Genomic DNA, 25,681 nt, shown 5'->3' with positions numbered 1-25,681 from the left:
ATTTCACACAAATGCTCTAGGAACACTGTATATTATATTCCAAATCAAATCATCAAGAAAAATTGAATAATTTACAGAAAGTGAATAAAATGGAATTTTAGGCTGTTCAGTAAAATAGCAGCATCCGCATTATTCTTTACAAACTGAAACATTCACTGTATAAACTGAAAAATGTTTCAAGGGTTTGCTTTCCTTTTGAATCATGAAACTAATATTTAGTTGTTTCTGAGAACTGATACACATCTGTGTTGCATGGAGTCAACCAACTTCTGGCATCTGTAAACAGGTATTTCAGCCCAGGTTGATTGGACTGCATTCCACAATACTTTTGCATTTCTCAGGTTTGCCACAGAAGCAGCATTTTTAGTTTAAGGACCATGGATTGGACTGGAACCAAGACATTGCTTGTTTACTGGGGTTCTTAAGGGTTGTTGTCCTCTCAACCTCCCTGGCAGTATTTCTGATGGCTCAGGGTTCATTTTCAATGCCAAAAGCGGTAACCCCAAGCCACACTCGGGGTGAAATTGCCAGGGAGTTTTGAAGTCCTACCTGGTTCCCACGCTCCAGCAGCATCCTCCAGCAGTGCCCATGGGGTCCTTCAGTGATGCTGGGAAATATGCATTGCCAGGCTACACAAATGCCAACCAGCATCTGCGTCCCTGGCATATGAACTTTGGGGATGCAAGGCCAGGGGAAGCAGATACCGGCCGGGCATCTGCTCATGAGCCTTAGGCTGGAGGGCGGGACTGTGGGGCTGGTAGGCAGGAAATTTAAATAATGAATACCGCTCATTATAAAAATAATGTACTCATTATTCAGATCACCAGGGAGGTTAAAGCATTTTGAATGTATTCAAGCATGATCCATGATCCCTGATATCCAATAGATAGGCCCAACTCCATAGTATTAGAAACATCCCCATATTATGATGCTTGCACCACCATGCTTCAGTGTCTTCACAGTGTATTGTGGCTTGAATTCAGTGTTTGGGGGTCGTCTGACAAACTGTCTGCGGCCCCTGGAACGTTGTGTCATTTCTCTTTAGGCCAATCATAATGTTCACTGGCAAACTGTAACCACTTCGGCATGTCTTTTTTTAACATTGGGACTTTGTGGGGGCTATTTGCTGATAGCATGGCTTCACATAGGCATCTTCCAATTGTAACAGTACCCACAGGTAACTTTGGACCTTCTTTGATCTTCCATTGGCTGAGTCATTGCCATTTTGGCTATTCTTCTATCCATTAAAATGGTAGTTTTCTGTTTTCTTCCATGTTTCAGGTTTTGGTTGCTGTTTTAAAGCATTTGAGATCATTGTAGCTGAGCAGCTAATCATTTTCTGCACTTTGTTTTTCCCTCTTCAATCAACTTTTTAATCAGAGTACTCTGTTGTTCTGAACAATGTCTGGAACAACATATTTTACTGAGATTTTCAGAGAGAAATGCACTACAAGCAGCATGTACAACATTTCCTACCTTTCTTAACTATGGGCCATAATTGATGCTCAGTAATTGAAATGACCCTCAATAATTGAACTCCACCCTTTTTGTAAAGGGAAACAAACTTGATAATTTTTTTCTGCATGTTTTGATTTTTTTGGAATGTGCAGTGTTACCAATTTATGTGTGTGTTTGGAAATAAAAACTTTTATAGGAATTTTGAGCTTTATTTACTTTACACACTGCTAATATTCTGAACACAACTGTAGACATGAGTTGACTGACAGAGGCTGAATGGGGGGGGGGGGGGGGTGTAACAACAGAGCAGCACCCTGATGTGCTCTCTCCCCTTTACTTGCTTTACAATCGTTTGTTGTCCATCGTCTGTGGATCTGCCAGGACAGTCGTTCGGACGATGGATGATGAGCACTGCACACACACAAGATTCTTGTCTGATATTAGCCCTGAGCTGATTGGACGAGAACCATTGCACATGTTTACCTAGCCTAACAAAAATGGCAGTTTTCTATGATAAGCAATGCTTTAGAAAACCAATTATTACCTAGCTGTGATTTCCAGTTTTTAAGCATAATTAAATCATGCAAGTAAATAACAACTCCTGCTTATATTCAAAACCTCTTGGTAAAGAGTATGTACCTCTTGGTAAAAATGTACTCACCACTATTAAATTTTCATGTTTTACTTCTCAGCATCTTTGTGGCATTTATTTTGGAAGCTTTTTTTGTGGAGTATTCGTTAGAAAGGAGTGAAGTTGAAACCACCATTGAGAAGAAGATTCAAGAGTTGGGTATGGGTGTGCAAGAGTAAGTCATAAGTGGAATTGTACCCGTTCTATTACTGTATACAAACAACTACAAAGTTACATATATCTGTAAAACTTTACTATGTGCATATTGTTTTTAACTACAAAAGTGATATATTTTATTGTTTTTATAATGTCCACGATTGGTTTAATAGCTACAGCATATGTGATTGTCGGCACTGGAGGCCGGCCACAGATGTCACCTCCTAGATAAATATTTCCCAGTTCTAGGCAAAGCAAGGTTGCATAGGTTGCACTGATATAAGGTTTCCATGCTATGATAATCACCTTTAAAAGATTACTATTCAGTTACAGTTGTCCTTAAAATAATGAAAACATGAAATGAAAACATTTTACTTGTTGAAATTTTGAAAAATGCAAATCTCTTGTTTGAACAATTGAAAATTGAAGGAGAAATGGTATAATTGCCAGTAAAAAGAAAACTATAAGGGTAATCCCTTGGTATCAGTAGTTGTATCCCCTAGAAACTGATAACGTGCTAAAGCTTCTAACCAGTCATATCTGTAACCACTGCCTAAACAGAATTATCACCATAAATATAATTTCCTAATGTTGGGATCCGCACAATCCCTGTATATTCTGCTTTATATTTAGCAAAGCTACTGTAATATACATAAAATTACTCACCTAAGGGCCTTTGTTGGTGGATTTTGGACTTGTGCCCCTGGCATCTATTACTCTTCTAACATTGTTCAAAATTTGAAAGGTGAATTTGAGCTGCATTTGACCTTCTGACTTACAGTTGACTTGTTCAAGTAAGTTTTGCATTCCCAAAACATGTAAAGGAATAAAACATTTACATAACACTCTCCCTAAAGCGTTAAATTTGTTTTTCCATGCAAGCCTGAACACTCTATAGATTGTAGGCCTAAAAAAGATTGCACAGTCAGACAGTAAGTTTGTCTGCTTGTTAATTTGTTATTTTGAGAAGTCCTGATTCTGAATTGTACAAACGTGTGAAGTGAGCATGCATTTGTTGAGATCTAGATCAGCAATCGCCAACCTTTCGGATCTCACGGACCATTAAATTCATAATTTTAAATCCAGCAGACCATTATAAGATAAATACATTTGTAAACTGATGATCTTTCTAATGGTGCCTGACAAGGACTGTTGGACCACAGACTAGGTTGGCTACCACTTATCCAGCCTGTCTTGATTTTTACTCATCATTTTCATCATTTGGAACAATGTGTTGTGGTCTAATACTGAAGGTTGGCCAAACAAGACTTTAAAAAAAGCAGCGTTGCTTGCAGGGTGTAAATAACATACCATACATTGCCTGATGGTCCTAGATAGGAATATGACATTGAGCCTGATTTATTATCCAAGGCTGGAGAGGATACACTTTCACCAGTGAATCTGGGTGATCCACCAAACCTGGAATGGTTTTCTTCAAAGTCATTTGCTTCTGGTTAGCAAATGTTTTCAATACTGGACCAGATCCATTCCAGGTTTGCTGGGTCACCAAGCTTCACTGAGGAACGTGTATCCTCTCCAGCCTTGGAGAGCTTCAATAAATCAGGGCCATTAAAGTCTGTGCTGAGTACCTGTCCTACCCTAAACTTCTGTATCGCTTGTATTTTTTTATGCATCTCTTATGTATTATTAATTTTCCCAAAGGGAAGATCATCTTTCTGGAAATTTAGTTGACAATATCGAAACCTGTGAAAATAATACTGGAGAATTTGGAGAGACCGATCAAAAAGGACTGATGTTTCGAATAGCTTCAAAACGTATGTTTTGTTTTTTGATTTTTTTTTTAAATTTTTTATAAATAATAATTTTTAAATTTTTAATTAATTTTAATTCTCGGGGGGGAAGGGAATAATGCACTCTTTACTGGTTAGGTATCCGATTGTAAAGATGAAGCTTGGATATACCAATTGAATTTATAATAATATTTCTTTTTTGAGTAATATGTTCTCCTAAGGTAGTACTCGTATACTACATGGTAAAATTCAACAGGTAGTTGAAAGCAGGTGGGTGGAGGAGGACATGGAGCCCAGAAGTATGCATTAGTACCAAAAATCTCACACCCTACCCCCAATCAAGGTAGATGCTTGTCACACACGGTTGCTGACATAATCAACCTAGATATGTTTTGCATTAAGCTGCAAAGTAATTTAATTTAAGGCCTAATATTGGAATTTGTAAAATATACATAAATACTGGATTGTTACTGGACTTGTTACTTGGACAACTAGTGTCTAATATGTATTGTCTTTTATTTTTTTTCTTTCCTTCATGTTATGTAATATGTACTTGAAGTACCTATCATGCCAATATCATTATTTTTATGTTTTTTGTTTTTTTTGCTGGTCTAATTTTTAGGTGGTCCTGTTTTGTATTTGCTGCTGTTCTGTATCATCATAGTCTTTGTGTCCTGTCTTATGGTGGAAGTGTCATTACACACTTTCTTCCTTCTTTTGTTATTTGCTCTTCAAGCTATTTATTTCTTTAGCTGTTCTTTTATTTCGGAGCTGGAAATTCACAGCATTCTTTCAGCTTGTAGATGTAGCAACAGCACTATAGAGACAGCATGAAATGATTGTATGTAGGTGCCACTCATTCTAGAAGATGCTGTGTAACTTATAATAAATGTTCTTGTATTCTTTAGGGTATAGGACAGTGGATGCCCTGCTACAGCGCATGTTTGAAGCAGAAATCTCTCCAGAAGATGAAGGTCCCCCAATGGAGGAGATTTTAAATCTATCCCCTAGTGATTATTACGTTGAAAACCCAACATTCAACTCTGCATCTTAATGTTGTCATACAATCTGTGAAAATAGACTGGAAAAAAGCGGACCAAATGTTTATAGAAAGGAAACACAGACCCCGCAACGTCAGCAATATTCTTTTCAAATAAAATATTTATTTTTATAGAGAAACTCACTTTTATTATATAGAAAAAAAAACGTAAGTAAAAGTAAAAATACCAGTTTCCAATATAAAATAAACATATCTTGCATAACATTTAATAACACACAATATACAAGGCATTTTGTTATAAATAACTGGCTGCTTCCCCTCTGTCTATCAGAGAAACCAGTTTGTAGGAACCAAATAGCCATGCCCAGTCAATAAGCTGTATTCATATCAGCACTTGTACTTTGTAATTAATTTAATGATTGTTTTTTTATTTTCGAAAAAGAAAACCCTAGCACAATGTTGTTTCTTTGCATTTATGTAAACGCTTTTTTCACTGGCACTGTTTGGAAAGCACAACTAAAATGTCTGTGAGTGTGACATAACACTTTTTTAAATTGGAAAGACTTGTGTTTATATGTTATCTTATGTATGTGGCATTGTTGTTAAAAAAAAAAAAATCACTTTTGCCCACCGAATGCCAAAGAAATGTGTGTTTTTATAGCAGTGATATTGCACAAGAATATTTGTGATAATGGAGGAAGGTGGAGATGTTTTCCTCAGCATTTAGCCTCATTCTCCTTGTTAACAAAAGAATCTAATCATGCCATTTGTGCAAAATATGACCCAACTACATAATGAATGTTCACCGAAAACAGTTGTAAAAACGTTCTATATTTACAGATTTCTCATCAAGTTTATGTGAAATTTTTATTCTATTATATTGGCTGCTTGACAGATACATACATTTATGAACTTATTACTAATGATAATTGAATGTACAAAAAGGTACAGCTGTCTGTATTAGATTTGATATGATACCCAAAGCATTCCAATAATGTTAAAAAAAAAATAAAAAATTTACAGAATATATCAAATGGACTTTTTGTATGCCAAATAAATTATTTATAAATTAAGGTATATGTGTATTAGTCACTGTATGGCGTACTGGTATCTTTATTAGTTCTACAATAACTGTTTTTTACAGGATACATGAAATAAAACAAGTTTTATGCAGTAATCAACAGTGGCCTATTACATAAAAGAGTAACTCTGGTATGCAAGCCATTGCTATGTAGATGGTAATGGCTGTTCTCTGTATAGTGACTACCTTACTGCATTGTTTTATTTGTATAAAAGGAATTAGGCTGAGAGGGAAGGCTGATTTTTTTTTATACGTGTATGAAAAAAAGTGTAATTATAGATGTAGTAAGGTGAGATTTCCTCTACTCAAATTGCCAGTTGGCCACATCCCCATTTTTTTAAAACATTAAAGAAAAGAGAGTAGGTTTTGGGACTTTTAAGGCCAAACTAGGTACAAATGACATATAGCTTAAAATGCTTTATTTCAATATCAAACATATACCAACTATATTTCAGCTTAAAAACATATCATAAAAACAATATCTCCTGTGCTAGACACCAAATTAATGGGTTCTAGATTGTCCACGCGTTTCACGGAATAAAAGATCTGCTTCTTTGGGACGGTTTCAGGAGATAAGATTGCCTACATCAGTTCCAGCATCTCATGATCGGTAATTGTTTTACTATTAAGCAAGGGGAGGCAAGAACCAGCACACATGTCTCCAAGTGAAATCCTTTTATTCCTCATTAATCCATATGTACATAAGAGGAGAGCTTCCCAAACAAAAGAATACCAACAGATTCAAAAGAACCTGCTTTGTAAAGACAATTCAGCTGCTAAACAGCGTGGTAGAGTCTAGCAGACAGTCCAACATAGACACGAGATAGAGACGAGACGTCACAGGTGATGATGAGCCCAGACCACTTGCAGATACTGGTGGGTGCAAATGGTCTGGGCTAACTCCTGAAACCGTCCTGAAGAAGAAGATCTTTTATTCCGCAAAACGTGTCGACAATCTAGAACGCATTGATTTGGTGTCTAGCACAGGAGATATTGTTTTTATGATATGTTTTTAACCTGAAATATGATTTTTATATGTTTGATATTGAAATAAAGCTATTTAAGCTATATGTCATATGTACCTAATTTGGCCTTAAAAGTCCTACTCTCTTTTCTTTAATAAAGATGTAGTGAGCATGCACTGTAAAGCATCATCCTGAGGAAATAGAAGAATCTTCTTTTTGGCAGTCCAAGCACAGTTGTTAAGGTAAAATATTTTTAAGCTTGGTTGATATGTCTGATTTTATTTTTTATTAATGAACTAAGGCATTGCAGGTATATTCTTATTCTTTAGGGGCTTGTATGTGGTAAACCAAATGTAATACATGTCTTAATATATTTTCGTTGAGATATCTGCCTATTTTGTGTTTATTATAAACCTGCTTATTTTACTTTTTTCTTTGCTTTAGTGGTATTGTAGATTGGTCTTTCTGTATGCGGAATCAAAATGCTGTGAATGAATGTAGTTCTCTATTATATCTGCTGTGACTTGCACTTTGTATAAATAGCAAAAAATTAACCAAGCTAAATGCATAATTTTTGTTGTCACCATGGCTAACCCTAAGGCTCTGTACACTGAATTTCTTTTGGTGAAAATGATCTTTTGTGATTGTTTCCAGTGACATATTAAGGAACGTGAGCTGTACCCGCAGTGTGGTCCTGTTCAATGGAGAGGGGATGACAAATCAGAACAGATTGATGAATAATGTTTAGGGGACCCCTGTACACATGTTGCTTCAGGCAACAATTGCTTGATTAATAATAAACAGTATTTAAATACAACAACCAGCATATTACACAGCGCTGACATGACACATTTACACACCCAAACCAACTAAAAAAACAGAAGAATGGGTAAAACAATGAACATGAGACTTACAGGACATTGATATAATTTAAAAAAAGTTTTTATTAAGTTATTTTATTTAAAAAAATGTCTAAAATATCAAATACCACCAGCCGCAGTTCTTACAATAGGACGACTCTGCAGTATGCGTACATGGCGGTGGCTAACTGCACACTGTGACAAAACAGTAACAGTTTCTCCAGATATTGTAACAATTTCCTTTGATGGTTGCCTATGTACGGTTTATCATTTTTGTAGAAGCAGACTTCCTTAAAATTTATGAGATTTATGCTCAGAAGAAAGATCTTGTGTGTTTAGTTCATACATATCCTCACATGCCATTGATAACTGCATGAGTTAATGAAGAACTTATCTACCACAAGTCAGAAAAGATGTTATGCAGTCTACTGCTTATTCAATACACAGTAATGTCTTAAAGCTGAACTCCAGGCGTATGTGAGAACTATGCCTAAATATTAGTTTTCATCCAGGGTACCATTAAAATGCAGTTTATCTGTCTCATTCCTTACTACTGTAGGTGTTGAATAAAATAGGAGGGAACTGATGGCTGAAGGAGCGAGAGATAAGTTTAGTAAAAGTGTTTAATGGTAACAGAAGAAAACAAGCACTTACCATTTTCATTACCAGGGAAAACCCCACTGCAAGGTAATTCTTTTAGGGATGGCTCAGTGTTTATAATTACCTAATCTAGTTTGCACTGGGAAACATTAGGGGAAATATTAAATGGACATCATCACATTTAACAGCCTAACCCAGAGATTTCTAGAAAAGATGCTCTAACTGTCATGTATTTCAAAATTGCGATGATAGCCCAGCCTTGTTCATCTCTGAATTACAGAACTAAAAAAAAAGTTCAGGGATGATAGATACAGTACTGGCCTAGGAAAGGAAATGTGGTACTGGAAGGATCACTGGGTGAAAATACAACAAATGCAGACTTTCTCTACCTCTTTATTGTGGGGGAAGCCTTAAAAATAACTTTCAGGTCTCAGGGGACTCCTTCTATATCTACAGTTTAGTGTATTCGTGTGGTGGTCAGTGGGAGGAATGTCTTACATTTCTGGCCACTGTGAAGCATGTCACCTTTATAGGCAATCAAAAAGATCATTGGTGTCCCTTAATACTAACCTGAGAGGCACAAACTGCTCATTGGTTAAGGAACCCACTGGTTGAGAAACAGTGAACTAATGCAAGCAGCACATGTACAGAATGATAAGCTGCAATATATATTTTGCGTTTGAGTTTACTTTAAGGAAGTCAGCAACTACAATTAGGATTTGAAACCATCAAAGGAAATTGTTACAATACCCAGAGAAACTAGTTTAGTCACAAAAAGTGCAGTTATTCTCCAATGTACTGATAATGCAGGACTAGGTGTAATAGAGAAAACTTTTTTCATAGCTGATTCACGTGCCATAAAATTAACAGTGCACCGAGACACTGGTATTCCTGATTAATATTTTTAATGGCCCCAAAGTAAGAGCACATATGATTGCAAACAACTGACACTTGAGATTCGTTGTCGTTACCTCGCATTACTAGTTAGAAGCCTTCATAAGTTTTTCCTGATGCTGTGCTCACGATAATAAATCAATGTGATCATTGGGCCATAGCTGGATAAACGGATGGATGAATCTGGGTGATCTGGCAAACACAGAGTTGAGTTCCTAAAAATAATTTGCTTTTAATTGGCAAATGTTTTCACTTCTGGACAAGATCCATTCCAGGTTTCCTGGATCACCCAGGTTCTCCCATGATAGTCTTATCTTCTCCGATCTTGGAGAGCTTTAGGCTACATACACTCGTGCAATAATTGTCGTTGTAAATGAACGATTGACGACCAATCGGTCGATAATCCTTAACAAAAGAAGTAAACAACAACGACGCCGAGCAACGAGGAAAGTTGCTGGAAATGAACAACCGCCCCAGCGGATCTGATTGGGCGATGATCGTTCGCAATCTATTGTGTGTACAGTCATTCAGTGATCGTGGTGGTTCTGCAGTACACTTTCTCTAGTACACGTCACTACCTGCATCATTCAAACGATTATATCTAGTGTGTACATTATTGGTGGATTATATTTGAATGATCGTATCGTTACAGCATGTACAGAATCATGCACTATACGAATACATTACATTCAAAATAATCATTCTTTTTGCAACGACAATTAGTGCAGGTGTGTACGTAGCCTTAATAAATCAGGTCCTTCATGCAGTAGCTTCTGTGCTTTTTCTCCCTCTCAATTGGTGTGAGTTGATAACAGAGACACAGTGTGTAAATAATAAATCCCTTTGATCAATTCCTAACCTTTGCATGTATAAATATAAACATTTACACTGATCAGCCAAAACAATAAAACCACCTGCCTAATATTGTGTAGCTCCTAACTATGACACTGAATGAGCTTTGAACCATGGTGGCATGGACTCTACAAGAATTCTAAAGGTGTCCTGCTTTAACTGGCACCATTAGCAGCAGACCTTGGAGCACCTAAGGAGCAAATTTTACAGAAACAGGCATCCAGATAGGTAAGTAAATCAAATCTTTTAGTAGGTATGGAAAAAATTCAAGTAAAACGGTAGGCATTCCCTAATGCAAGAAATAATAGAAAATGGAAATCTGAAAGAAATAATAATAATTCTGTCTGGTCCTGACCTCTATGGCCACCCACAGTAAGTTTTTTTTTTATTGTCTCATGCACCAAGTGCCTCTAACAGCCTCTTGTTAAAGAGCATAAGAATATTACATTGTGCTTTCCTTGCCTTTATCATGCCAGTTATGACTACTGGGTTATCTGCACACCCCTCTCTACAGTGCTAGAAAGAAGAATCTACATGCTCAGTACATGCATGCTACACATTATATTTCTTCATGTAAATGTATTTATTAACCTTTCAAATAGATCACAATATTCTCCATTAAAATGTATTCTCTTTTTAGAAGAATTTAACCATTTTTGTTCAGGCAGTACCTGGAATAAGCTCCGTTTTGGAAGGGCATGACAACACAATCATGTAAATACTGGTAGCTTGGCAGCACTCAGAAAGATCAGCTCATGCAAAGATACAATGTTGTAGGGGACTGAGGAAAGACTTGCTACTGCCTGTCAGTAATGAGCTCCATAAGCTCATTAATCAGAGATGACAAATAAGATACTTATAGCAAATTTTAGGTACCCTGGGGATTTAGTTGTGTAGGTATCTCTCATAACCTCAGTTATGGTGCAGTGGCTGTAGAAATCAGCATGTTTAGATGGGCACCTTTGAAATAGAAGTAACCACTGACCATTAATGAAAGCAGGCCCATAATTCAATGATACCAAAAGAATAATGGATTCTGACAGTAAACACCAATGATTGGGGGCACTTTACTGATCAGCAATGGAACAGGGTTAGAATAAAATTTAAATTAACCACAAAATGTTACAGATGTTACATTGGCCAGCAATATATCAGCAATGTTTACAGTGCATATGAATTTACCAGGAACATTTACACCGAATACTAAAGGGAAGAATGGTGGACAGTGTAAATGCCCTCTGGGATAGAGGATTCTGACCACCAATCAGGGGGGGTCTAAAATTATTGGATTATTTTGGGAGCTATTTCTTTATTTTATTTACTAGTTGGAAAATTTAACAGGTTATCATTGCAGAGTGATGTAACATACTATTGAATTCTAGATCAACATCACCAAAGAACTTTACATAAAATGCTAGAGAGGACAATGCGAGACTGCAGTCCTATTAACGGAAGCAATTAGACATTGTGGATGGGGATTGGAGACATGCTGCAACAGACATTATACGTTAGTAGAAATCAGTGCTATTATTGCTTTGCAAATCACTACCAATCCTTAAATGCAGTGCATCGAACTATACTGCAATTGTTACTGCTTCAGGTTTCTTAGTCCCAATATAGCTTAGATGGGGGAGAAGAGAGGCCCAACTATTTCTGCACATTCTTTTACAAACTTTATCCAACACTTGGCACACACTATGATATTTTGAAAGACAGCTAAAAGAACCATCTCTTGGATGGGTCTGAAAAAATAGTAATATGAAACATTTATTATTTACCCAAATAATGTTTTGTACATTTTAATTTTTTAGTTCTAAAAATGCAATTTTTTTAAAAAAAAAATGAAATTTGTAAAAATAAATACAAAAGAACCAGACTTTTTAAAAAAAGTTTTTTTTCTTTACCATTTATATATTTTTTTCTCATGGTGCCAGGACAAACTTGATATTTAAGGGTGCCAACCTCTAACTCACTGAACATGACATTCAGGGAGAAGATGTTAGGACCTGTTACCAGCTCATCTGACCTATACCATAGAACGGATGTGTGCCACAGTTTAGACAGAACAGAGCAAGCAGATAATCCTTCTTTAGATAACACTGCAGAGTGTGCAGTAGAGCACTGGATATCTGGCAGAAACAGGTATTTTTCCACTAACCAAACAGATAAATATATACAATTGAATGCATTTTAAAACAGGCCAAATGAAAAAAAAAAATAGTAAAATAAAATAGATCCTATTAGTACATACTTTTCTGGTTACAACAAGACTGGATACTCACGCCAACATTCAACATGACAATGAATTTCCTCCACTGCCATACATACAGAATATTAGCATTGTTTAATACATTTATGGAAACACACAAACCAAGCTCTGGAGGATTTTGGGATGTAAAATACACTATGTACATAGTAACAGTACTCAGAACAGATTTCTAGTAGAATGATGGTTCAGTCTTCACAAACACTAAATCTTACTTAAAACGAATAAAAACCAAATGTATCCATATATTGCGGAGTTCTGCTGGTTTTTGATGCAAGGAGCACATTGCTATATGTTATTGGCACTTTTACACAATGCCTCAAGCAAAATAAAAAAAAAAAAAGTCTTCGATGTTGTGATGGAAGCAACGTCATTGCGGCAGCCTGTATGAGGTGGGTTTTGGGAAAGTGCTCAGCTTCAAGGTAGGAGAATAAGCAGTTTGGGGATTGAGGACTACATAGTAGCAGCGAAAATATTTTTATCTCCTCGAAGTCTTGTTTTCCAGAAGCAGGATGACAAGTCTGTTGCGCAGGGATTTTATTTTGTTTGCATACATATTCTGGAATGTCTTTGTAAGTTTTTCCCTCAGGGCTTGAAGGGGCGAAAGACTGTGACAGTCAGTAATATTCAATAGGGTCTGGAAAAGTTCTACCCACAGTTCTCCATTTGGTAATCTAAAATTAAAATAATATACATATTTAATTAACATATAGCAAGAAAACAAAAGTGCTCCAATTATGAATACATTTACAGGAATAAAGCAATAATAAATATCCAGCAACTAACCGTCTAAAACTTCCTTCTGTCTTCCAAGCACCACACTCCTCACGGACTTTCATGTAGCTGCCAAACAGCATGCAGTAAATGGTTCCAGCTATGCCAAAGTAGTCTGTCTGGAAACAAAGCAGCCAGGACAATGTCAGCATTTTTGTTGTAGATTTATGTAGGTAAGTATGCTTTTATTTAATGTAGACAGATGCAGAAAAACAGAAGTCATGAATTTGATAATTAGAAATTCAGTGTTCTCCCCAGCCCCTTTTAGCCGGGCATACCACCCGGCACTTTTCAGCAACCACCTGGCAGTTTTTGAGTGGTTACTGAGGGGGTTAGGTCACAATACAGGGACTGTAAAAGTCTGGGTTGAGCACTGAAATTGTCATGCAAAAAGGGTTCCATACCGAGAGGTATCAACAGCCAACCTGAAACAATGGCATAATTCAGTGCTGTGGCTTTACGAGTGCTTTTTCATCAGGCTTTTTTGTCAACAATCTTCCCATGTACGTGCATTTAAAGTATTACATGCATGCTACTTGGGTCTAAAAGTCTCCCTTGTGTAGATATCCAAAAGGTCCAAGGGTGCGGTTGAATTCTGCTATCTTGGCAGTGGTGCCTGAAGCCCTAACCAGGCTCAAAGCCGACACTCTCTAATGACAAACAGCCTTTGAGAAAATATGGAAGCTGCCAGCGCAGACCTTTTCTTTGAAAAAGCTTTTTGCCTGGCTGATACAGTGTCTTTAGACTTTTTAGGTTTTGGCTTTATTTGGATCTTCTTGATCTGTATGCCTTTTCTTGGCCAGTTCTTAACTATAAATAAGACTTTTCAATGAGAGCTTACGTAAGCTGTCATTTCTGACCTCGTTCTAAAATAATATTTTTTGCCTGATTGGTCTTCTGATTTCCTGCCTGCCATGCCTTCTGAAATCGCTGGCCCAGAAATACAATGAGTATACAGCTCTGGTGTTCAGCTAACTGTCACACAACTGGTTACAGTTATCTGCCAGCTTGTTTCAAACCAAAAGATCAGCTTTATATCCAGGCATGCAGTATTCTCTAGAGTTCAGCAATGGCAGCTTTCATTATCTCTCTGTGGTAAGTCCACTTTGAAGCCAGGTAATCAACTTTCATTTTTAGAATAGGATCAATAAACCTAACAGTTAAAAGTAATCCGAAATCCTCAACCTAAAAAGGATTCTTGTGATCAAACCCTAAAGTGTCAAATACATTTAGGCATTTGTCATTTTGCAAGCCTGTGAAACCTAAACAAAAACCTTCAGATGTTTTCCTATATAGTCAGTTTCCTGTTTTTAGAGCTAGTCCATGTGATACCAAATCCAGTTTACAAGATTCATTATCCATGAAGCTGAGATGCACAGAAAACAGTATTGTCAGATATATGCAGAAGCTACAAAACTAATTCACACTTACAGCTAAAAATGGGATCCTATGCCCAAGTCATTCACATCGTAGTATTAATGTTATTTGGATGCAAGATAGACTGGTAAGATGGCTGGTAAAAAGGTTCAAGCAGAATTTTGGCTTATTGATTATACGTAGAGGATTGTTTATAGACTCAGCAATTTATATTTGGCAGTGATTTCTACAAATACAATCAACAAACAGGATTGCTTGTAGTACTAAGGGATGTCAATGTCTCTTTCATGTCAAAAAATAATAATAAAACTAATTCCCTGCCTCCTAGTGGCTTTTTATTTAAGTTCTAAACTGTACGGCAAACACACTTTTTAGTCTAGGGCTTAGTTCCCCCAGAACACAGAGCCAGGCACCAAAGAAAAATTTAACTTCTGTGCACATCAACCAGTGGCTGGAGAGGATCGCTGTATTCACAGAAGTTTGCTATGGAGCTGGGGGTGAAGATTGCGCCTTCAGATGATGCAGCAATGACAGGTCCTGGACCTGTCATCACAGCAGGGCGACTGCAAGCAGGTAAGTATGTGCTATAATCAGCAGGTATACTGTGCACACATATTCATTACGGCAGAAGCTCACCACTCACCTATGTGTTTAGATCAGCTTTAAATGTCTCACACAGTGACAAGTCTGACATCTTGTGGAAGCAAAAGTAGCTGCATCCCTGCTAAACTGCAATTAGACTGTACAAAAATGCTATTCATCTGCTATGCGCAGATTTATAAAATACAGTTCTTAAAGCTAGGTCTATTTTTTGAACATTTTTCATTCAGTGTGCAGTCAAATACCCATCATAAAAAAAACAAAAAAAGTTAGGATTTCACAGTCAGAAAACTTACTTTTCACCAAGAGCAAAGTTATCAGGTTTTATATCACCATGGATGATGCCAATGTTGTGGAGCTGTTCCACTATATACAGGATATTGATGGCAAATTCTGGAAAATATGCGCAGCATGGAAACTGATGAAGAGGTGTCTTAGTTCGGGACTAATTCGTTGTGAAATCTGTGTCCCAATGTAAAACTCCCAGGGCTTTGCAGGCTTTTGTACCTGAAGTAATAATTAAAAAGATAACAATTACAGATATGGCGATTGACATCTTTATATTAATAACCACATCAATTTCATTAGAGTCCAACATTACCTTCAGAATAACTTTGGGATTGTGTTGGGTTTTTGTATCCAAAATTGAAGCTTGATACACCTGTGCGAAAGCTCCTTCTCCAAGCAAATGTTCAACATGAAATGACTGGGATCCTAAAACAGAACAGCCAATAAAATACAAAACATTTGTAAACAATATTGCTCATAAAGTGGAAAAACTTTCAACTGTACAAAGAGCTTAGGGTGAGTTTGCCTTACCCAGGTTTGTCTGTATTTTAGGCTTAAAAAGTGGAAGATTTGATGACCATTGATGGTAGTTGTTCAGCGAATGTAGTGGCATGGGCAGTTCTGAAAGAAGGCGGGCAATCAAGTTGTCATCCCAGGCATTTTCAACCAGCACTTGCTCTGAAGAAAAAAGTAATTCAGGGAAAATGTTATTACACATATTATTATTAAACAGGATTTATACAGCGCCAACATATTACGCAGCGCTGTACATTAAATAGGGGTTGCAAATGACAGACTAATACAGACAGTGATACAGGAGGAGAGGGCCCTGCCCCGAAGAGCTTACAATATTAGATGCAAGTAACTGACTGTACACCTCAGTTCCGCCGTAGAAAACAGATTACTATTTGCTTCTTGTTACATCACTAATGGTTGTAACCTATTCTTTGTAGAGCTCTGCTATGCTTGTTACAATCAATACAAATTGTGTAAACAGGAAAATAGTAATCGAGTCACTTTAGATAAAGACATTTAGCCATGGTTCCATAGTGATATAGGTTCAAAATAATAAACCAATTTTTACAAATTTTAGAAATTAAAAAGTATATTTTTATTATTCAGTTCTCCGCAATGTCCAGCAACAACTGGTCAGGAAACTTGTGTAAGAACTTAAATGAAATTATTTTCTTGGCAGTCCTTTGAAAGACATTGAAACATGACAAGGTAATGAAAAGTCTTACCTGAAGTTGGAACTTGTGGCTCCTTATCTTCCTCTATTCTGAATGGCTCGGTAGTAACACCCCATGGATCTTCAATATCCAGTAAGGAGCACTGTAATGTCTCAGAGAGTTTACAGGCTGCTAGGCGCTTGCCAGCATTTTCCAATTCAGCATCCCCAGTGATGTCTGAACGTTTTGCAGGAAAAATGCTACATGAAGGCGAAGGGGCACGAAATGCCAATTTGGAATGTTCTGGGCTTTGTTCCTGAATAGGACTATGAACAAGAAAATAAAAGGCACGTATTACTACAATTCTTACATGATGTAATCTTAAATGTAAAAAAGAACAAGGTTTTTTACCTGAGCTTCCTTATTTTTGATGGCTGGACAGTTTTATCATCAGAAGAGTCAAAACCCAAAGGACTGCTGCTGTCTGCACCAATTGCATTTTCTATTAAAGAAGAAGCACTTTTAGTAATGGAAAAAAACAGTGGAGAAAAAGGAAGGTCTAATGTTTGTTATCAAAAATTACAGGGCAATTATTTAGCATTGCTATTAACCATCAGGAGTTGTGAGATCTGACAGACTTTCAACTGCTCTGCAGGACTGCTGATGGCTACCATGAGTATAACTTATGACAACTTTACAACCCACTTACGATATTGTATTATTATACATAGCAGCAACAAAAATCTTAGTTAAAACAAACTCTATTTAACATGAATGTGTAAATCAAAAGATTTACCTTTATCTTCCATGATTTGCCAAGTTTGCTCCGGCGGCTTGTTGCTGGCAGGTGTAGATGCAAGTCGAGCTGCTAGTGCAAAGTCTCCTGTACTATTTGGACTGGGAGCCAGTGTTTTGTTACATCGACCAGCCCACACTGTGCAGTCATCAACAAGAGATTCAGCAGCTTTTACCTCATCCTATAAATAAGTGATAGATAAATATAGTTATACTTAATATAGTTAATTACCCATGACATCAATAGACCATGCCGAAGACATCATAAAAAAATTAGGACTGCATTTTTCCTCCAAGGGCAAAGGGTAATGGAGATCCAAAGCCCAGAGATGAGCCTTAAGTAGGAGAGCCTATCAAGAATTAGATAGGTCACCCTAAGGTTATGATAGGAGATATACTGGTAATGGAAACAGACAGCCAATAACATGACCTTCAATCATCATTTTTGATGCATGCTCAGATAAAAAAAAAAAAAAAAAAAAAAAAAAAGGACTCTCTCATAGGATGAGAGTAAATACTTAGTGTGACAACTAGTTGCAAAAACAATAAATTAACCATATACTCTAAAGATGACCCTTTCAGACTTAAAACATTGTATTTTCACTTTGACAATACTACAGAAATAACATCCCAACAATTAAAAGTGAAATTATTTTGCCGATTATATCATTTTGCCAGAATTTGGAAGCTTACACTTTTATGAGTAGGTCTGAGTGCCGGACGTTCTCCAAAGGTCTTCGCCTCTGTTGGTTTAAGTTTAGATGGCCTGCAAAAGTGTAAAAGAAAAGCTTAAGAACTAAGGGACTAAAGCCTTAGATAACAAAGAGTAAATAAAAATAAATGCAAAAAAGGAGAAACTGTCCTGTCTTGTGCTCCTTGCATACTTCCTGTATATATCAGAGTCCTCAAGTCCTTTTTTTGGAATACAGTTATCATAAGACCCCTAGTTCTCATCTCAGACTACAGAATGAAAGGCAAGCACATGCTTTGCCAGATTATAAAGCACACCTTCAAATGCAAAATGTAGTTTTTTTACATTATTGCTTAATTAAAAGCTTTTTTAAAAAACACCTTAACTAGGGTAGGGATGACAATCAAGACTTTTATACTGTTCATCAGCACCTGTCCACACCCAGCCCTGCACACTTTCTTATCTGCATTGTCTAAAAAGGAAAGGATGTGAGACACAAATAAGGAATGATTTATCTCAGCCGTGGAAGATAAAAAAAAAAAAAAAATTCTTTGTAAGGCTTGTTAATCACACTGGATTTTTATATTTGTTTGAACTGCCGTACTGGAGCTTTTAATTGACACACCTACAGATTATTAGTCTTCTAAATTAATAAATACCGTATACAGCAACCCTGAATTTAACACTACAGGCCAGAAATAAATGTAAAATATTAGAACTTACTCATTTGGTTTAGTTGTATCGTCTTCAAAGATGCAGAAAGCAGACGGCAACGTGGGAGCAGGATTATGCAGTCCCAGAAATCCACCAACATCCGAATTATCTATGAAAAATACATGGACAAATTTCTAAATAGAAACATCTTTCTGCTAAAATCACATGATCAGCCTGGGTCTCACACTAACTATAATATTGTTGGGTATACCACTGAGCCAGTTATTCAAACAGAAGATGACATTCCAGTCTGTAGCCCAGCATAATACACCACCACCACATACAAGGATATCATCCTTGAAATGTTTTGACAGTTTTATAAACATACATCTGGCTGCAGTTTGTACGTATTTATTTGTTAATAAAAATTAAATTTCAAAAAGGCTTCAGTAGCAACTTTCAATGCTATATACACATTTTTTAACAAATGCAATAAACTAAAAAACACAAGTCAGTACTAAAGATCATGCTAACTCCTAATATGAAGAAAAAAAAAAAAAAACTTACTGTCATTTCGGCAGAGGGCCTCAATATCAGGTTTTGTAGGATCTGCCGTTTCAAAAAGGTTTGCGTCCTCTTCATCATCGGGTAAAGTAGATGTCTGAAAGATGTCCATTATAAAGCCTGTAAGGAAAACATTGGAACACATCATGCACTGTGGCAAATAATCTCAAAGCCTATATTATGATTTATATCAGAAACATGTACATGCTTCCTGCATCTGTAATAAAGCAAGATCGTGTATTATTTTTATTCACAGATTTTATATAGCTCCATCATATTATGCAGCGCTGTACAAAGTCCATAGTCATTTCACTAGCTGTCCCTCAAAGGGGCTCACAATCTAATGTCTCTACCATGGTCATAGGTATTTGGGAGGAAACACACGCAGACACGGGGAGAACCTGCAAACTCCATGCAGATAGTGTCCTGGCTGAGATTTGAACCTGGGACCTAGCGCTGCAAAGGCCAGAGTGTTAACCTCAGAGTCACTGTGCTGCCCATAGAGAAAGAAACCAGAATTTTTAGCTAAGTCAGTAGCTTTTTGACAAAAAAAAGTAAGACCTGAATTGAAAATCTGCACCATTGCAAGTAAATTGGGTATTGGTAATGAAAAAAAATAGGAGAAGTTATATAGAAAAAAAAAGGATGCTCTGCTTAGACAAAACCCTGCTTTGAACCCAGCCTGGGGTTCCACAGCTTTTATTTATCAAAATGTGTGCTGGTTTATTTCTCCTTTATTTTAATTCCAGTACATTTGGCTATCACATACATACTCAATTCATATAGTTGTAGGAAATCAGCAGTAAAATATTTCTGAAGCATAGTTAGTAGAAACATTCAAATAACAAAACTGTATGTGTCTTGCGATTACGTAGTTCACACTACTCTGGAGAGGCACGAGGGCCCATTCTATGCAGATGCCTTTTTTCTTTTTTTTTTAAACACAACATAACTCCATACAGGAGTAGCTGTCAATCAAACCAGAAATGGCTGAACAGGGGATGTTTTACCCAGAATACCCACACAACTACAGGCACTGCTGCTTCTTGTACCTGCCATTAGGAGCTGGGGCACACAATGAACACAGCAGCATGGCTCTGCTTCCATGCTTGCTGTGGTCAGAAGGATCACCAGGTGAATCAGCAGGGAATTTATTAAAATTACCAGAAAAAAAGGAACACTTAATATGTCTGTAATGAAAAAAAGAATGCAATGTTATGTTCAATTATAAAATTTGCAAACACTTTAATCACATCTTACCCAGTGCTTCTCTGGTGTTGACTGTGGGCGAAGGAAGGACTTTAGACGGTGTTGCTTGCACATATCCTAGTGACGTGTTAGGCGTTACATGAGAGGTATTTGCAAAACAACCCGATGAGCTGGCTACTGCATTAAGTATTGGGAAAACATAGAACACTGTTACTAAAATACAAGGCTACTGGTTTATAAGTAAAAATTAGAAAAGGTTAACCATATTACCTTCTCTCGCAGCAGGTTGTAACTTTGCCATATTGGTACTAACATTTTGGATCCTATGTATATAAAAAAAAAAAAAAAAAAAAAAATACATTGCATCAGCTGTAAAAACTGTGGCAAAAAGCAACTTTTAAGTCTAAAGCACTCTTAAACCTACATTGTTTTTTGGGTGTCAGAAAGTGAGGTTGTTGATCGCTCCAAAACAGAGGATGGTTTAGCAAGCATGCTGCCATCTGATGTTACCGGGGCTGGGTGCTGAGAATGATGCATTTCCTGCTCAGCTCTTCGGCTTGTTTGGACATCTAGTATTGGGAATTCAGGGTTAAATGATGCATGTCCAGAGGGAGAAGGGTTGCAATGTGATGAGACCATTCCTGGCGAAATGGATGGCTGTGGTTGATTTTCATTCTGTACTGTAAAATTAATTCCTGCTGGTGTCACCATGCTGAAGTTTGTAGGCATCTGTTGAGTTTTTGGGAATACAAACATATAGAAAACATTGCTATGAAAAAAATATTTAAGCATGCAACAGTTTCTTAAAAGTTTATGTCAAGCTATGTTTGTTTTTTTGATCAAGTGGGTAAGGGTTAGAACCCATGATATTTTACTACTCTTAGATGTCAAACTGAGAAATTCAACCCCACTTCTTGTCTTGCTAACATTTGTTACAAAACGTGAGGGGAACACATAGTAACAGACAAGCAAAGCTTTTTTTTTTTTTTTTTGGGCAGCAGGATCAAGGCAATATCTTCCTAATGCAGACCCAGACAGCAGTAAAACCTGGCAGGCATTTTATTTCTTCCTTTCTTTATCTAAACTATATTAAACATTGTTGGCTCTATATAAATGTCAAATTTACCTACAGTCTAGATGTAATTTATTTCCAACACAGTCAGCCAGCCAATAAATACATAGGAATTATATTCATATATATTCCATAGTTTTCTCATATAATCCATCATATGCAGAGAAAAAAAAGATAGCAAGTAAAAAGGTACATAACACCATAGCACTGCTTCACCATGACAATTTTCAGTTTTTGCAAATATAATTGCAGACATCCATGTCCGTCCCCCCAAACAAATTCAGCATTCGATTAATTATACCAGGCTTCATAAACAGTGGTGGGAAATGGATTCTGCTGTTTACAGTAGATTACATGTATCACTTTCAAGCTTAAAGAGAACATGTGCATTGCTTATGTACAGGAGAAGAGTTCTTGGCATGCTAAAAATTTCAGGTAATAATAACTAAAAGATTATGACTTTTATCTTTAGTAAGTATTCCCATCTGAGGAGGGGAGGATGTGATAAGAATCTATTACTTTCTTTTGCTTGAACAAACCACAGTCTCACTTTAAAATACACAATGGTAACAAGAAAAAAAAAATGAATTTTCAATAATGCGGTATTACCATAGTTAACCATTAGGTGGCAGTCATTTGCTACCAGTCCCAATAAAACACAGAAGTGACACAGAAAGGGATTTTGTACATTGAGTAGAAACTGCTTTTAAGATTAGATGAAAGTTTTAATCACTTTGGCAGGGGAAATAGAGGTCGAGAAATGATTTCTGGGTATTTGTGTGTTTTATTGATCTACTTGCTTCATATGAAATTATATATAGCAAAAAATTTTGTAGCCACACAGCATTAAAAAGGAGTTCATAGTTCTAGCAGAAGCGATCAAGAATCATACTAACCGCTGGATTGTGCTCAGGAGTAGGCTTGTTTGTGGTTGCCTGGACATTTAGCAGGCTACTCAGTTGCTCCATCTTCTGCTTCAACATATGTTCCTGCAGAACAGCCTCCTCCTTTACCTTCATGTATTTCTTTTCTTCCTCCTCTGTCAAAAAATATTACATCCCATAAGAAATGTCACAATTATTATATGTTTATGCCTTAAACTTGCACAACTTTGAAGGCAAACAGCAATCAACTAATTATAACATTTTCAGCAAAGTGAAGCCTATGTTTTATTAGGGAAGCAAGTCATGCAGCTTTACAGAGGTACTTATCTCACTCTTACTAGAAAATAGAAAATAAAAACAATGGGAAAAAAATAAATATAAGTACAAACAATACCAAAATTCTGTCGGATACATGGAAATCTCAGGCAGCTAAAGCTGGGTGATCCAGGAAACCTAGAAAGGATCTGGTCCAGAAATCCTTTCCAGGTTTGTTGTATTACCCAGCTTCACTGATGAAAGTATATCCTCTCAAGCCTTGGAAAGCTTTAATAAATCAGAGCCATTATCTCCAAGTACTTTTTCTGACCTCAAAACCAGGCCCTCAGGGGGTGTGGGATGGGAGATTTTCAATAGAGTGGGATCAAAGCCGTGGCAGCATTGCACAACAACGGAAGTACAGATTGTTTATATTGGCAAATAGAGGAATTGGTGCAGTGGAAAAGAAAAACATTAACTGAATTTGTGAAATCTAAAGCAGTACCAGAAATCGCCTTGATCATCTCTGATACCAGACACTGTTATGCAGAGATTTAAACCTGATGGCTATTTGTGTTCTGAAAAGGCAATACACCACTCAAATCCTTGCACTAAACCTTGCCAGTAAATTATGTGAGCCACCGTCTATATTAGGCAGATCATTTTCACAAAGAAGCCTATAAATGCTGACAATCAGGGTAAGCAGAAACTGTGGACAAAGCCCAGAAAGGGACAGAGCATCATTTAAGCAAATTTCACCTGTCAAGGCAATAACTAATGCCTGTAACACTGCCTTCACTTAACCAGTCTGCTTAAAAAGCTACAAATAAAAGTCAACATTCAAAAAAGGGAAACTGCAGTAAAGATTACCCCACTGATGCATTTTTCGGCGCTGCTCATATTTCTTCCTGTAGATTATTGCTCTGAATTCCTCAAGGCTTATCTCAGAGTCCCCACAGATTAACTTGTCCCTACAGTACATGGGAACCTGCTTGATTTCTGATGCCACAGATGTAGGAACCACAGCTGACTTGGAAATTGTCACCCACTTGTTTCTGAAACATACAAAAAACATTTTACATTTAACAATATTAATTGCCAGGAGGATATTACATTGACTATTCTGCGAGTACTCCACAGTTGACCAATCAGGTTGGAGAAACGACCAGAAATATGTATTTGTGCCTTTCTGAGTTTACAGGTGTAAAAGGCACAAAATGCATGATACTACCATAATTAGTAAGAAAACTCTGCTTTGTATGCACATCTAAGAACCTATAAAACAGGACTAAAGCCGGCCTAACACTTAGTTAGATCTCTAATAAATCTGGTCCCTTAAACAGCATAGATTAGGTTATTGATATAGGTTATAGAAGTGAGAACACAACTGTGAATTGTAAGAAGTCCCTATGCATGCCCTGGATAAGTTTTGTAAATATTCCAACCACATTCTAATTTCAAGCAGTTATGACAAACAAAATTCAGCACATCCTGATCACATCATGGTTTGCCCACTCCTTCCTAACTTTTGCAATATACCTTTTGGACAGTGAGGCTGTCAGTCATAGTTACACACCAATAGGTGTGTGGGGAAGGAGCTAAGTGACTGGCTTTAAAACTACAAAAAGGTACAGAACCTTTGACAGGTAGTCTGACATTTGGACTAGACTGAAAAAGGAAGGTTTGGGAGGCTTCAGCAGGTATGTGGTGCCTAGGACCAGAGTTTCTTTAGGACTTCTGTGCCTTTCCCTTTCCACTAAGAGTACCTTTTAGGTAGGTAGTCACTGAAGAGTCATTTGAGAGGAAGAGAAAATGTCCAGGTTACACACACACACTTTTCTGTTGAAATTAATGGGAGAAGTCTAAAATCTGCTCCTCGAAGAGACTTTAAAAAGGACTGATAGGCTGTTAAAGTGAATTCTTAATTAATGCCTGTATCAAGGACTCCAAAACTGAGGATTACTTGCCCCAGTTCAGTGTTTAGAAAGTAGGACTGCTAAAAGCTAACTTGAGACTGACAAGAGCAGCAAATCTGGGCGATTGGTGGCTACAACTGGATTGGTAGGTAGGAAAACTGGAGGAATGTAAAATAAGATTAAAAAATCCTCTGTATTAGATGATCCCATTTAAAAACTTTTTTTTTTTTAAATGTTGGATGGAAGAACAAATTTCAGTACAGACATCTGAAGCGTCAGGCACGCTTATAAAGTGTATTTATCACAAAATTACCACAATAAACTGTAACACGAGGAGTTTTAAAGTATATGTGAAAATATGCTTCATATGCTCTTCCAAAAAGTTTGAAGGGTTTTTAAAAAGTTAGATTAGGATCTTCATGTACATCAGAGAAATATTTCAAGTGTCTGAAAGCAGAAATGAGGACATAATACTTACAGGCTGGATTCATCCTTACTGGGAGGCACTTCAGAATATTTCACAACTGGATTCTGAATTCCGGCAGAATTCTAAACAATTAAAAGAAATCAGAGAATCACTTCAAAGTAGGGTGAAAATTCACTTACTTTAAATGTAGCTCATACCTAACAGTGGCAATAATAGTGGTAGACTAATACAGTGAAACCCCCTGAGCATTTATTTATTAGATTTTTTTTTTTTTTTTACAATTTAGCAATACTTTTGTGCGACGCCAGAAAAACTTTTTGAAGTATTATTGTATCTTTTAAAACTCCTGAAAAAACACATTAAGTAAAATCTTTCCAAAGTACCGTATTTTCCGGCGTACAAGACGACTTTTTAACCACGAAAAATCTATGACAAAGTCAGGGGTCGTCTTGTACGCCGGGTACCAGTACTTACCTGCAGCGTCCGGTGTCC

General features: G+C 36.9%; 2 protein-coding genes across 2 annotated transcripts in view; one reads left to right on the top strand and one right to left on the bottom strand.

Moving 5' to 3' along the window:
* Positions 1-6,069, top strand: part of LOC140329282 (two pore channel protein 2-like) — a 30,402-nt gene extending 24,333 nt beyond the window's left edge. Inside the window, exons 17-19 of the mRNA XM_072409462.1 lie at positions 2,151-2,264; positions 3,908-4,020; positions 4,905-6,069. Of these exons, the coding sequence (XP_072265563.1) occupies positions 2,151-2,264; positions 3,908-4,020; positions 4,905-5,050 (373 nt within the window). The 3' untranslated portion in view covers positions 5,051-6,069. The remainder of the gene's footprint in view (positions 1-2,150; positions 2,265-3,907; positions 4,021-4,904) is intronic.
* A 5,229-nt stretch (positions 6,070-11,298) lies between these two features.
* BUB1 (BUB1 mitotic checkpoint serine/threonine kinase) overlaps positions 11,299-25,681 on the bottom strand; it is a 20,369-nt gene continuing 5,986 nt past the window's right edge. The window contains 19 exon segments of the mRNA XM_072410263.1: positions 11,299-13,188; positions 13,301-13,407; positions 14,606-14,654; positions 15,562-15,658; positions 15,661-15,772; positions 15,867-15,979; positions 16,085-16,231; positions 16,795-17,048; positions 17,134-17,224; positions 17,519-17,699; positions 18,211-18,283; positions 18,932-19,031; positions 19,430-19,546; positions 20,687-20,812; positions 20,906-20,958; positions 21,060-21,364; positions 22,604-22,746; positions 23,717-23,901; positions 25,241-25,311. Coding sequence (XP_072266364.1) covers positions 12,993-13,188; positions 13,301-13,407; positions 14,606-14,654; positions 15,562-15,658; positions 15,661-15,772; positions 15,867-15,979; positions 16,085-16,231; positions 16,795-17,048; positions 17,134-17,224; positions 17,519-17,699; positions 18,211-18,283; positions 18,932-19,031; positions 19,430-19,546; positions 20,687-20,812; positions 20,906-20,958; positions 21,060-21,364; positions 22,604-22,746; positions 23,717-23,901; positions 25,241-25,311 — 2,520 coding nt within the window. The 3' untranslated portion in view covers positions 11,299-12,992.

This window comes from Pyxicephalus adspersus, chromosome 4 (assembly GCF_032062135.1).
Source record: "Pyxicephalus adspersus chromosome 4, UCB_Pads_2.0, whole genome shotgun sequence".
Taxonomy (NCBI): Eukaryota; Metazoa; Chordata; class Amphibia; order Anura; family Pyxicephalidae; genus Pyxicephalus; species Pyxicephalus adspersus.
This window is presented reverse-complemented; position numbering and strand designations above follow the sequence as displayed.